Source organism: Megalopta genalis, chromosome 12 (assembly GCF_051020955.1).
Source record: "Megalopta genalis isolate 19385.01 chromosome 12, iyMegGena1_principal, whole genome shotgun sequence".
Lineage (NCBI taxonomy): Eukaryota > Metazoa > Arthropoda > Insecta > Hymenoptera > Halictidae > Megalopta > Megalopta genalis.
This window is the reverse complement of record NC_135024.1, coordinates 8,497,017-8,510,771: the sequence shown is the minus strand read 5'-3', so window position 1 is coordinate 8,510,771 and position 13,755 is coordinate 8,497,017. Positions and strand designations below refer to the sequence as shown.

Sequence of the window (13,755 nt, the reverse complement as noted above, 5' to 3'; positions counted from 1 at the left end):
TTTTGAACGACATTGTAGACGCGTACAACAATAGCCGCGGATGAGCTCGCGTTAAATACGGGATGCAATTACGGGGAGTTATAAAAATCACGAAACGAACGGGTTTCTCGCGGTTATGGCGCGCACCACGGTGAATTTCAACGGGAAGGTAAAATACACAATAAAAGCACTCGAACGAGAACGCGTTTCCACGGCTCGATAATCGTGCCGCTCGTAAAACGCGCGGCGAACATTCTAACGATCTTCAAATATGATAGCTGCTGTATATTGGAAATATTAACGCCGCTGCATTATAGGGGAAAGCAGAACGAAGTTTCGTAAGTTCGAACTTCCGCTATAATCGTATTTTAACCCCGCGTAACTCGGGTCAAGAATATTCGCGTTATTACTCGGGAGAGGAGTTCCGAAACCCCTCGCCTTCAGAATTCTTAACATTTCCATAGGATGTTCGCGGTTTATAGCTGTCGTTTACGGAAGATTAAATTTCATCGAGTTTTAATCAATAAATTTGAATAAATTTACGTGTATTGAGGCCGCCAGCGTGTACTATGCTCCTTGCGAGAGCATTACGCAGATAAATATGACGGAAACTCGCACGTGGCGCTGAATCGTCAATTTATCGTAACTACCTGCGCTGGATCATCGTGCAATATGTTTATTGAAATGTATTCTTCAGTTGCAATGTATATATAGAATAAATAAAATAAACATTTTATTTGAAAATAGGTGCTTCATTAAAATTACTGATTACGATGTGAAGAACATTAGATTAGTCATTGTTCAAGCTGTGTAGAATTTCATTGAGAAGTTTTGATGATGCTCGATTCTCCTTAAATAACAGGAATGCAGATTTATTTCGCTAATCAAGTATTCCAAATATGAGAACTTCTTCGAAGATAGCAGTGATAATGTGAACATTAAATTGACCATTATTCATATAGTTTTTTGAAGAATGGTAAAAGTTCCTAAAACGTTTTTCTCGTCCCGATATCCCTACAGAAATAATAGATTTTTTAATACGTTCCCTAACAAGTCAACCACTAAGTATACCTTTACCATCTCTTAAACTATTCAAAGCACGATAAAAATGGTTTTTTAAACCGAATTTTTTTCATATTTACGATTTAGTATATTTTTTAACGTTCTTGTCACAATTTGTACTCGATTCAAAACTATACAAAAAAAAATGATATTAAACTGTGCGAATGTTTTCTGGGAAGAGTATAGTATTTTTATTGCACGAAAAACGTTAGTTCTTCAAAACGAAGTTTTTGTTAAACGCGACCTTTCATGTTTCTAACTTAAAGGGGGCGACAATTGAGTTTTGTGCTATTAATAAACCGGTTAGTGTGATGAGAAAGCAGTCAAAAGTTGTTCCACTTAATTATGTAATGTCACTTATTCTGTGTAACTTCGTTCTAGAAACTCTTTGATAAATGATAGTTAAAAATAATTTGATGTGGCCACTGTTAAATGTTAACATTACTTTCCCATCAACCCGGTATACAATTTTCGTTGCATCCTAAACAGAATCGTTGGACCATTCAATAAATTGAGTTGGTCGCAAAGTCTTGTCACCTTTTCTTTGCAGTACAATGACGATTAGGCTGCGAATCTTTTGCATTTTTGGAAAAAACGAATAGCTACAACTTAAACGACAGTAAAATTAAACAAATGTAAACAATGCGAATATAAACTATCAATTTCAAAGCTGTAAAATTGTAAAGAAAGCAGAATTTTCTACTTCTTATAAAGATCTACTACTGATATTAGTACTGATATTATTATTATATTATATTATTATTATCTAGTACTGATATTATCGTATATATCGTATATAAATTAAGAAATAAAATATTATTAACGATTGAACCGCGAATCAGCTGTTTCATAAAAATCAGAATAAGCAAACAATGACCCGTAGCACGCACATCACCGAAGCAGGAAATTTCTTTCAGCAAAAATACAATAAAAATATCGTCAGATATTGTTAATAAACACAAGTTCTTAGCGTCCTCAAATTTCACGAGCACCACGAATGCATAAAAATCCGCGGTATACATCGAAAGATTCCAACAAAGTGAACAAGCCCGACAAAACTTCCCGACCAGCCGTCAAGACATCGAATACCAAAAAGATCGACGAAACGGCAAACGATTTTCCCCCGCGAATCCCGAAGAAGACCCCTCGTACCTGTGACACCGCGGCTCGGCGTGGTGCAACCTCATCCCGTCGCAGTGGACATTACGGAATCCCCCATCGGCGGAACGAGTCCTTTTTCTCATCACTCGTGGCACCTCGTGTTATCACATGTCACAGGTGATCACCGTGTACGCGTCTAGCACAAGTGTCACACGCGCACCACCGTTCCGCGAGCGCGAGGATCGCATCGAAGATCCTTCCCGGTCACGAGGACACCACACGAGAAACGCCACGGTTCACCACACGGGGCCTTGGCCGGCTTCCAAGTGCTGGCCGACTGCCGTCGAGTAGTATTGTCTCGCACACGGTCACCGCCACAAGTGGTTGCGTCCTGTCAGCGCTGACAGCGATGCGTTGGCTCGCGAAGGACACGCGACCGCCAGGTAAACATGATCGTCTTACGAAAATCCTCGAGCACCCTGTGATCGCGGCAGCCTCTGGATCGCGGCTCGCAGGACACCACCCATCGTGTTGGACGGGAAATCGAAGCTGGCCAGTCGACGTCTAGGCCAGCTGGCTGGCTATTGCTGTTGCCACAGAACTAGGTCCTGGCGGTGGTGTCCTGCCGCGGGATCGATCCCCGGAGGTAAACAGACCGTCGTTCCGAACAGGTGATCCTCCGCTGGACTGTCAACACGCGGCTACCTCGCGAATCGCCGCTGTTCCCGATCCTGGGACCTTCGCGAGCCTCCAGACCCTCCGGGACGATTTATTTCGGCGATACACAGGACTCACGGAGCACTGGTTCGATCTCGATCAGGACACCGCGGTGATCCTCGATCGCTGAATCCTGTCTGATCTCGAAGACACCGCCCGGTGTCCAGGAAATGGACAGAGTTGTCGTCGCAGGGCCACCAGTCCTGGCAGTTGGACGATCCTGATGACGACGGTGTGACACGAGAAGGACACGCTCGCCTGTCAGCTACTCGGGCTGGCTCTCTATTTGGCAGGCTATTGACTGTCATGCACCCAGCGTCGCTCCGTCGGAACTACAACCACTGGCACCACGCCTGCGTCTGAGGAGACGCTGAATGGTATCGGGATGCCGGCTGACCACGGGGTTGCAACGGCGCAGGTCGCCACGATCCCTTTCAAAAGCGACCACGAGTGGTGCCAGCGCGACTTTTGACTTGTTTCTCGTGTCCAACTTTCAGGTTTCCCAGCGATAGACTGGCGAGGTCGGGGGTGTTTTGGGGACTCGCTGGTTTCGATTGCTGTCGAGATGCTAGGAAGGGGGTAGCTCGTCGCAGGAAGGATTCGTTGGATTTTCGGAGTCGTGAATGAAGGGTCCTTGTATTTTGATTGCTGTTAAGGAAGGATTCTGTAAGGTCTCGGATGTCAAAAGCGTCTGGAACGGATGAGTGTTCTTGTGCTTTGAACGTTGGGATTAGGATCATCGAGTTCTGAGTACTGTCGAGGAAGGATTCCTTTGAATGTATACGGCACGAATTTTTCGAGAACGCGATTTTCTGGAATATTGGGAGTCTTGTTGAGATTCTCTTGTGTTTTGAAACTTGTGAAAGAATCGAATTCTCGCGAGCTTCGATTTTGTAGTTGTTAGAAAGTTTGTAGATCAGCGTCGAAAGATTGAGATGGTTATCTGCGTCACGATAATAATGTAAAAAATATTTTAGATTGTTAGGATATTGCTTTTTGGGTGTGTACAAGCAACTTATTCCGCGAGGGAGATCGCGTAGCGATTTTCGCGATGAAGAAAATCCTTCGAGCACAGTTCCTGACGAAGAGGGTAAGCTTCGAATAATTACTTCCAGGCTGTGTGAGAAACTTTAAACGAACTTTCAGGTTTTCGTGAGGAAGATCTCTCGTGAACCTTCAGTGTTTGGTTTGATTGTGTACATTTAATATTGTAATTGCTAACTTTCTCGCGCTTTAAAGCGGACTATGAGCGTTCCGACGATGTTTTTCATTCATGAAATTAAATGATTTGTCGAGACAAATCCTTAAAGAAATAAGGCAATGGGAAGATTGTGATTTAATTACGATGGCCAATCTTGGAAATATTTATTTCCAAAATAAAACGAATTGAGAATTTTTTGATAGAACGTAAGTTCGACGAGACTTGAAAGATCGATGCGACAAAATTTCGCTGCAGAAATATCTTGTGCATCTTTCTAACAATAGGAACTTACGTATCAAACTTCAATTATTTACATTCAAAAAGAACAGTACTATCAGAAAAGACCTCACCGAAATGATCTAGCAATCACTTGGCAAAATAGGCAGATAAATATCATAGGATTCGATTACCATCCCACTCAAATCCGCAAAGTTCAACACCGCCTACGACACTGTGTCGACCGTCGGTAAATTACGAACACGTGCCACGCGAAATTCGAAGTGTTATCGAACGTTCTCGCGTCGGCGCGATATTTGAATCTTGCTCGAAGTAACTTCAAATGATTCCTTTTCACACGTCAGACTTTCTCCGTATATGCGCATCGCACATCACTCACCAGTTTGCGTACTACTGTCGAAAACGGTGCTCGAGTTCTCAAATGTCATCGACTCAAACGTGCCATCAGTGATTTGTACCGAACTGTCCCTTCGCCCTCGCAATCGTTGAACCTGATCAGAAAAATGTCAGCATTTTATTCCAGCTTCTACCTTCGCTCGTAGATGTTGCATTCACGATTTTCTACGGGAGCGACGAAAGCTTTTGCCACTCTTCAGGCTTCAAATAACTATCCCCTGCGAATTTAATACTTTTAATACTATTTAATACTACTCCAAAAATTCTTTTTGACATTCATGTTTGCATTTGAGATATAATATATACATCGTTAGAAGCAAACTGATGTTAAATGTTCCAATTACACTCATTAAATCAGAGAAATATAGAAAAAAGCTTATTTTTCAAAGAATATGTGTGTTTGTACTTTTTCAATAGATTTCTTTTTCTCTCATAAATGTTAATAAATAAATGTTAATAATAAGAAATAGAATGTCCAACAGTTAATAGAAATTTAGATAGACGAGATACTACTTCAAATAATTATTTCCAGTGCATATGTTAAGAAAATATAATTAATAATTTTCTTTACCGCAACATAGAGAGCTGTTTTCAATACGTATACTTATCTCTGTGACGTCGAACAAATCTTGAAACATTATTTCATAGAAACAAAAATATTTCATTAACTATCTCCAATTATTTTTTAAATATTTTTACCCAGATCTGGATATAACAGATTAACGTAAAAATGAATTTTCAAATGAAAGCAAATAATTTCGCGACAGTGAACGTGTTAAATGGATCACTGAAACACTAGAATATAGATCAGTGAAAAACGAATTAACCCTAGAAAGATAACCATATGACAACGTACGTAAAAGATAACCATACGCTTCAGAGGCGCATGCTTTTCTAAGGCGTCAATTTTATACTAACAATGGATATTTATTTAAGTTAATCTAGTCATTTTAAAGGTTTGGCATTATTGTAAAAATAATTTTTATATTTTAAGTAATTTTAAACTTAAATCACTAGACCTCTATGAAAAATTAACAAAGATCAACAGTCTTCGCAGGCGCCTCTGCGACGTAGGTTATCTTTCTCGGGTTAAAAAGGAACAGAAAGATTGAGAGAATTTCGGAATATCGATACCTTATCCTCAACTTATTAATAGAATTAAAGAATCTCCTGCAGAAGATTATCATTTTCCATGAAGGTCTAAAAATAACTTCTAGAAGTGGTCGGAAACCCGATTCAATGTCGAGATGAATCCACGCACACCATCAGTCACTTTCGATCTAGCACGGATCTATCGTTAATCGTCGAAAGCTCACCGCCTCGTCGCTTTGCGAGCTCTGTTTCCGGAAGTTCCGACACCGAATCATCTCCTCCGTGGTGCTCTGCCGCCGGAAGCCACGAGCTATCATAATTTCATTCGTCACCAATTGCCTTCTGACGAGCGGAGCCTGCTGGATGCTCGATTGCCGAGCGCAAGGACTCGGCTCTCTCGAGGAACAGGACGACGCATCCGGCGATCTAAGACCGAAAATCGATGATCAGTCGCGAGCAATTATGACTCTGGAAGACACTGAGACAAACCTCGAAACACTTAGAACACATAGCGCGACGACACTTAGAAGCTAATCGGTAATTACTTGTCTCCCTCCTATCGACTCTAATTAATGGATGTTAGCTGTTAAAAATTACAGTTCTTAAGGATCAGTGAAAACTGAAAATACTAGACCGACGAAATATTTTCGCTAAGTGGCAGGATAGACTAATTGTAAAGAAGATTTTTAAAATGATGCTAGTTACGAACAGAGTTGGGCGTTGGGCGTAAACGTTCATTTAAATGATTCTTTAAATAAAATATTATTTGTCGTCTGAAAGTTTAAATAAAATACAAAAATAATTACTTACTGTTTATATAGATGTAAATAAATTATTTAAAGTAATAAAATTGATTTCTTATATATAAATACAACTTCAATTGTTTCTTATTAATTATCATTTAATTGCTTGTTATTTACTATTTTTATTCGGCACAACGCATCGATCGTACATCGTAGTCATGAAATAATGGTCTTCAATCGCTCTAAGCGATATCATTGAGTTCAGAAAGAAATATGCAAGTTGTTCGATAATAATAAATGGAAATTATTGTTTATTATTTGTCTTTTCCTGAAATCCGAATAAAACATAACATTTTATTTCACTGAATAAAAATGTTTAATTAAATAAAAAATGTAATTATCATTTGTAATTTTTTATCTATTATTTAAAATAATATTTGCCCACCTCTGAACGATTCTATTAGGAATGTGCAGTTCTATCTTCCTCTTAGGATTTTGAAAGAAATCAGTCTACTGATTAGGTGTTATAACGTTCGTTTACTGGTATTTATTTTAAGATAATGGACATTATAGAAAAAACATCTAGCTATCGAGATGAGTCGAAGATTGAGGTATAAATCGGAAGAAACTCGTGCGATTGATCAAGTGTTCGCGTATATGGAACTCGTGCATTATTGCTTGTGAACGACAACCGAACGGGTCGAACTGTTAACTTTTAAGTGGGCCTTACCGGCGTGTCCTACTAGCAGACCTGGGACGAAACACATTAGTTTCATACCGTGAAACATTTTGTTCGTCTCATAAACAGACAACTCGAAAAGAAATAGTTCAATTTTAATCATCTCGCGAAACCTATTACAAATATAAAATCACACAAAATCATGTTAATTTAACCGTACAATTCTTTTCAAGTCAGCTAACATAAACATACACAACCGTCCATAAGTACGCTAATATAGACACTTCTGCATTTATCTCATGTTTTGCTAAGATAATTATCAGTCTGCAGTAACTATCATATAGCTGAGTAATTATTATTCCTTCTACGTAAATCTAATTATATAGACGTAAATCTATTAATTATATTATATATCTACTATAATATAAATTTAACAGAGAATCTATTGCAACGTCTCATACGCTCCTGTTTTTCAATCAATTTTAATTTGATTGTAATAATCGTTTTGTAAGGAAAAGAAAATTTATATCAATTCTGTACCTACGTTTACTCGAATACTTAAATGTTGATGACAATAGAACAGACTTTTACTCCGGAATAACATGCACACTTAACAGATTGTTACTAGAAATTGTTACTAGAATGAATTCTAATAAATATGAATTCTACAAATGGAAAGGTGAAGAAACGATGAGAAATAAAATGTCTCATTTACGAAAGAGGATGTAGTGTTTGGCTCACCTCGTGTTTTGTCAAAAAAAAAAAAAGTATACTTTATGGACAGTAGTGTACACAGGTTTCCCGATCGAATATTTTCTTTTCCAGCGACGATATTATTTTTCGTCCCGGAGTCAGATTTAGCGAGATTTTTATCAGTGGAGCAACGTTATCCGTTGCCAGGGTAGAAAAATCGATAGGAAACAGGTACCTTGGTGGCCGGCTGGCCAGGGACGCCGACTGCCTCCTGAGATCCCTTTTATCGACGCTCCTGTCTGGGCTCAGATGGCTCTTGGAGTCGCGCCGCCTCGGATAAGAGGCGGAATCTGGGCTCAGTGAGTCCCTTCGAGCCCTTCGTCCTTCAAGGAACAATAGAAACCATCTAAATACCGGTCGATCTCTCATGAACACCCGCGACAAGAATTGGCATGCAAAAATCGGGATAGAAAGTGGAGACAGATTTAGTAGGGAGAAGAATGTTAATGTTCATAGACAGTCTGAGCAGTTTATTTATTTTACGTTTTTTGCATCCGATGGTTATAATGTGCAATTGGAATGCATAGGTGTACCTCCTTCGTCGGGATCCGGCGATAACGTCGGCTGGCTCCCACGTCGTACTGCGGGTGGCATCGATTCGTCTATCGCGGCTGCCTGGCGTATTAATCTCGACGATTTGCTCGGGTAACCCTCCTTTCCTTTGTAATAGCACTGCAACAGAGGCGATCTACCGTAACTGGATTTGCTTCGCTGCGATCGCGCTGCCATGTGTCAACGTTGGTCTCGAATTTTAGGCACTTGCGGCGCATTCTTCGAATTAAAGATCACCCGGTGTATAGAATTGTATGAAATTAAGTGGAACGAATACGCCTGACCACACGCTGACTAATACTACTTGTAATTTTCTTTCTTTAATCTTTCGAGCACATCTACATTCCAAGACTGTTGTATAAAGCATATAATGTATTATTACAGACACATAAGATATATGTTAACACTGACACATACAATACATCATTCGCTCTTATTTTGCACAGCTACAAAAGATGTCGCGACCAACCTAACAAATCAAATCGTACCGCGAACACGAAGACACTTTATACAAAGCATCACTGCGTAAACTGAAAAACTTTAGCACTGAAGAATCAACTTGTAAAATTAAAATAAACGTCGGCAAACAATAACGTTTACGCTTTACTTTTCCCATAAGGAATCCCTCTAAATATAAAATAATATTTTACATATAGATGATATTCTATAAATAATATAATCTATAAAATAAAGTATAGGTTTCGCCAAGTATGAGACCATAGAACTTAAAGGACTGGAAAGTCTTTGATACCGTACCTGAGTAGCCGAGTCTCTTCTCGTGCCGAGCAGAGGATGCGTGGGCGTGTTGACGCTCGGCGAGCCAACGGGGCTGGAGCCACCGGAAGTCGAGGCCCCCGGAAGCGGAAGGCTTCTGCCAACTGTCGGCGAGATCGACGGCGGCGTCACCGAGGACATCACGATCGCTGGTGGAGTGATCGACGCGTCCAAGTTTAGGTGGGTCAACGTGGTCAACGTGGTCGACGTGGCTGTCGTGACCATCATTGTTCCCGTCGACTTCGATTCGACGGTCGTCGTCACGGCAGTCTTGCCGTCGATCATCGACGTCGAGGTGGTTGTGGTCGTGGTCGTCGACGTGACCGTTTTCCCTTCGATCATCAGACTAGGATGCGGCTTCTCGGTGCTGCTCGACCGGTCGCCTTTATCTATCGAGCTCCTGTGGTCCATGTGTTCCCTATCGTGGACAATTCAGAGTAATCAGCTTCGGTAGATCCTTAACTTATCCTTGATCTGATTTGGCCAAAATAATGTAGTATTGTTTGTAATTATAATAAAAATTGATAGAATTCACTGCTGAAGACTTTCGCAGTCCTCATGGAAAATTAAAGGCAAATTGTTGCGACAGAAGGAATCTCAATTGTTTAAGCTAAGTAACGAGACATCGATATTCGTATAATAAAATAGTTACAGTAATTTCCCTGTAATTGTCCCTCAGCTCATAAACAAAAATGTATCTCCTGTTCTCAAATTGTCCATTTTTGTTCACAAGCTAAAGGACAATTTTGGGGAGAATTTATTGTACTTGGTTCCAATGTCAGACTTAATCTCTATTGATTTATATAGTAGATCATTTTGTATATGATTGTATTGTATTGGATTCACAGCTAACTACACGACAAACGTATTTCGATAATAGAGAGTTCTGACACTGGAGACCCGGATAGTTCTATTGTATCAGATGCAGAAGGGACACTAATAGTATTGATAACTAGACTGGGATTTTATGCATTGACGACAAGATCCACCAATAAAAACATTCGTAAACTTCAAAGATGCTGTTGTATTATTTTTAGCTCTTTAAAATTATTAAAAAGAAGAAATGTCTATCTAGCATCTGCATCTTGTAATTAATACAGACAGTTTCTATTTCGCCTAAATATCCGCCGTCTAAGTGTGCATAAAATATCTCCAAAACATGTGCATACATAAAAATCCTCATCCGAGACTTTCCGAATAAATAAAAAGAAAAGTTGCCCTCAAGAATCGAGTTTGTCGAGTATGGTTGCAAGACAGTGTACAAAGTCACCCATTAGACTGTTCTTAGGCGGAACACAGGAGATTCTTATCAAGGACAATTGGGTTAATATGTCCTACAGGAACGAGTCTGAGTCGATGACAGGCTATTATGCAAACTACACTCGAAATTACAGGCGCGCCGCGAATTGTTAGTCAATCATTACGTACCTAATAGCGTTGCTGCCGGTGCTATCGGTGCTGGAGGCGCTTGGTCTTTGATCGAGTCTGTCATACTTCGATGGCATGACGACAGTGCCGTCCATGGACTGCTGCGATTGTCTGCGTCTGTGGTGTCGGCAGTTGTGCTTCCGTTCACCTGGACTAGGCGTTTGCCCGGTGACAACGGAGTCCCTCCTGGATCTTGAGCTCTCCCCGGAGCTTTGTCGCGAACTCTTCCATTCCATGGACTCTGCGGTAAACCCGAAATTGTTATACATTTCTCTGCTTCTTTATTTCCACGCCGCGTAATTTGCGTTAATCCACTTGTTCGACTACTTATTGCATCGATACCCAAACGGATCGTCTCATTCATTTCACTAAATATAGTAAAACCTAAATTATAGGTAATATCGTAATAATGTAATTTGTAAGATTATACTGTAATTCAACTATCCTGACAATTTGATTTATTTTACCATTTGCTGGATTTAAAACAGCACAGTTCCAGAATTTGTCGAGGAATACAAACAAGCTGCAGATTTGAAGCATTTATGACAAAAATGAGTGGATCCAATATGTAAAAGTACAACGATTTAAAGTAGTTGAAAGCACCGTCGTGTTATTATTCCAATATTATAATAAGAATATTATACAGAGTGTCCCAAAATTATGGTACTTCCGAGAAATGAGGGATTCATGAGGTGATTTGTAGCAACTTTTTCCTTTACAAAAATTTTCTTCGAGGCATCGTTAACGAATTATTCATGTAAAACACCGACCAATGAGGGGCGAGTTCGCGCGGCGCTAAGCGACCGAGTCAATGAGCGGAACCGAGCTCCGTGCGCTCGTTGGCTCGGCTGCCGCGCGCCAACCAAGCTCGCCTCTCATTGGTCACTGTTTTTCGTTAATAACTCGTAAACGAAGCCGCGGATTGCACTTTCGCTGAGGAAAAAGTTACATCAAATAAGCTCAGGAACCTCTTATTTCCCGGAAGTACCATAATTTTGGGACTCCCTGTATATCGTACATCTCGTATTATAGTATTAACAAAGTTCCATTTGATTTCGATTTCTTCCAGTTAAAGCAGCAATTTTTGCTTAAGAACCCGCAGCTTACCGCGTCGAGGCGTGGGTGAAATGACCTTCGGGAAAGGCTGCACCTGCGACGTCGAACCTCGCTTCATCCACAACCTCGCGATGTCGTTCTTCAGGTCGCTGATCGTCGACTCTCTCCTCGATTTCGTGGACGGCTGACTCCTGATCCCGCTGTCCACGGAACTCTCCCTGCGTTTCCGGAGCCTCTCCAGGTGACTCGCGTCCATCGTCTGCCTGGACCACGGCAGCGATTTCGTGATGTCCGCGAGCGTCTCGCGACGACAGAGCTGCTTCCCGCGGCTGCTTTTACCCGAACCGCCGCCGCCGCTCCATTCTCTCAAAATGTCTGTCAGCTGGGCCAAGCTTGACCGTCGGCGACGCTGCGTCGTCGGCGTTTCGTTCCTCTCGTTCGGCGGCGAGATTTGCGTACCCGAGTCGCGTCTTCCGGTTCCTGATCGAACATCCGAGAAAAGTTTTAGTTTCATTCATTTCTGTATACTAAGTTAATGCAGTTTTTTAAATCCATTTATCACGTGCATTTATTTGTAATTATTGATATTCATTCGTTAATCACTATTAAATTAGTATGCATGCTGCATGAATTTATTAGTGAATATTAAATGAATGCATTTACTGTCTACATTTATTTCATGTATTTTTTCACGTATTTTATTGTAACTTCATGATTTTATTAGTAAATATTAAACGAATGCATTTGTTTCATGTCCTTCATATACGTCTTTATTTGTCAACATTAATTTAATATATTTACTGAACGAATTTATCAGTAAATATTAAACGACTTAAAATTAATTTAAGACGTTTAGTAAATGAATCGATTAATAAGTATTAAATGAATTCATTTACTCTATGCATTTATTTCATATATTTTATGAATGTCTTTATTTTTGAATATTAATTTCATACACTTACTGCACACATTTATTAGTTAATAAATCCGTTTGTTTCGTGTGTGTCTTTATTCGCGAGCATTGCATCAATGCTTTTATTACATGCATTGGCAATATTAAATTAGTACAATGACTATGTTTTGTTACTCGAATTACAAACATTTATATCGTATATTTAATATACATCTTTATTAACGAACGTTCGTCTGATCCACTAATGTATGCACTCATTTAGAGAACACTTACCAAGTCGTTGCTTCAGAGTGGTCTCCTCCACCTGTTCCCGAACAAAGTCGTCCCAGCCGTTTTTTCCCTGCCATTCCAGCCCCACCTGTGGCTTGACGATGGGCAGGTTGCACACGAAGCAGATGGTGGACATGGTCCTGAAAACGATAAACGATCGATCTTGGTACCAGCGATTATGATAAACGATTCAAGATCGACTCCAGATCGACGCGTTCGATAATAATAATCCTTAGGATATATTTGGTGCATTTGTTCTAACAATATCGTTACGGTGAAACCAGGCCATGCCAACGCTAGTGAAATCTAACATCATTCATCGAGGTCGCAGTTTCTTCGCTAGATCGTTCTATTGTTATAAAAATAGTTTCAGCTACGGTTCGTTCGCATGCTCGTCGAGATGCAAATCGCGGGCACCGTTCGTCGACGGACGCTCGCTCGTCGGGAAAATTAATGATGGAGGATGAAGCGGGGCTCGATGAAATTGATCTGTCCGTTCTTTTCGCTTCGTTCTTCTTCGAATTCCGTGTCGCAGAGCTTCGAAGCGGTCATTAATTTCTGGTCACAATCTGCAGATTGACGAATAACAAATCGCTTTGAAAAATTAGTCCATTCCGTCCTCGGAAACCATTGAAATTATTTTCTGCAGACGTGCGACTAATTGGAGAAACGAATAAACATGTAAGTTTTACTTTTAAGTGGAGCAACAAAGATTTCCTTGCATTTACAATTTAAGCGCGTTCATGGAATCGTAATACATCGATTTCCTTTGAGAGTCATAATTCATATTTTCTGATAAATA

The 13,755-nt window shown here is 40.3% G+C and overlaps 1 protein-coding gene across 5 annotated transcripts in view; it reads right to left on the bottom strand.

The window, feature by feature from the left end:
* Positions 1 to 13,755, bottom strand: part of rsh (Rap GTPase activating protein radish) — a 179,899-nt gene that overhangs the window by 45,521 nt on the left and 120,623 nt on the right. For 4 of the 5 annotated variants that reach the window (XM_033465038.2, XM_033465040.2, XM_033465039.2 and 1 more), the window contains 9 exons: positions 12,957 to 13,093; positions 11,822 to 12,250; positions 10,715 to 10,955; positions 9,269 to 9,704; positions 8,494 to 8,632; positions 8,136 to 8,283; positions 7,259 to 7,279; positions 6,010 to 6,211; positions 4,677 to 4,788 (listed from right to left, as the gene is read on the bottom strand). In XM_033465038.2, the coding sequence (XP_033320929.1) occupies positions 4,677 to 4,788; positions 6,010 to 6,211; positions 7,259 to 7,279; positions 8,136 to 8,283; positions 8,494 to 8,632; positions 9,269 to 9,704; positions 10,715 to 10,955; positions 11,822 to 12,250; positions 12,957 to 13,093 (1,865 nt within the window). The remainder of the gene's footprint in view (positions 1 to 4,676; positions 4,789 to 6,009; positions 6,212 to 7,258; positions 7,280 to 8,135; positions 8,284 to 8,493; positions 8,633 to 9,268; positions 9,705 to 10,714; positions 10,956 to 11,821; positions 12,251 to 12,956; positions 13,094 to 13,755) is intronic. The other variant, XM_076525788.1, reaches the window with a different exon arrangement.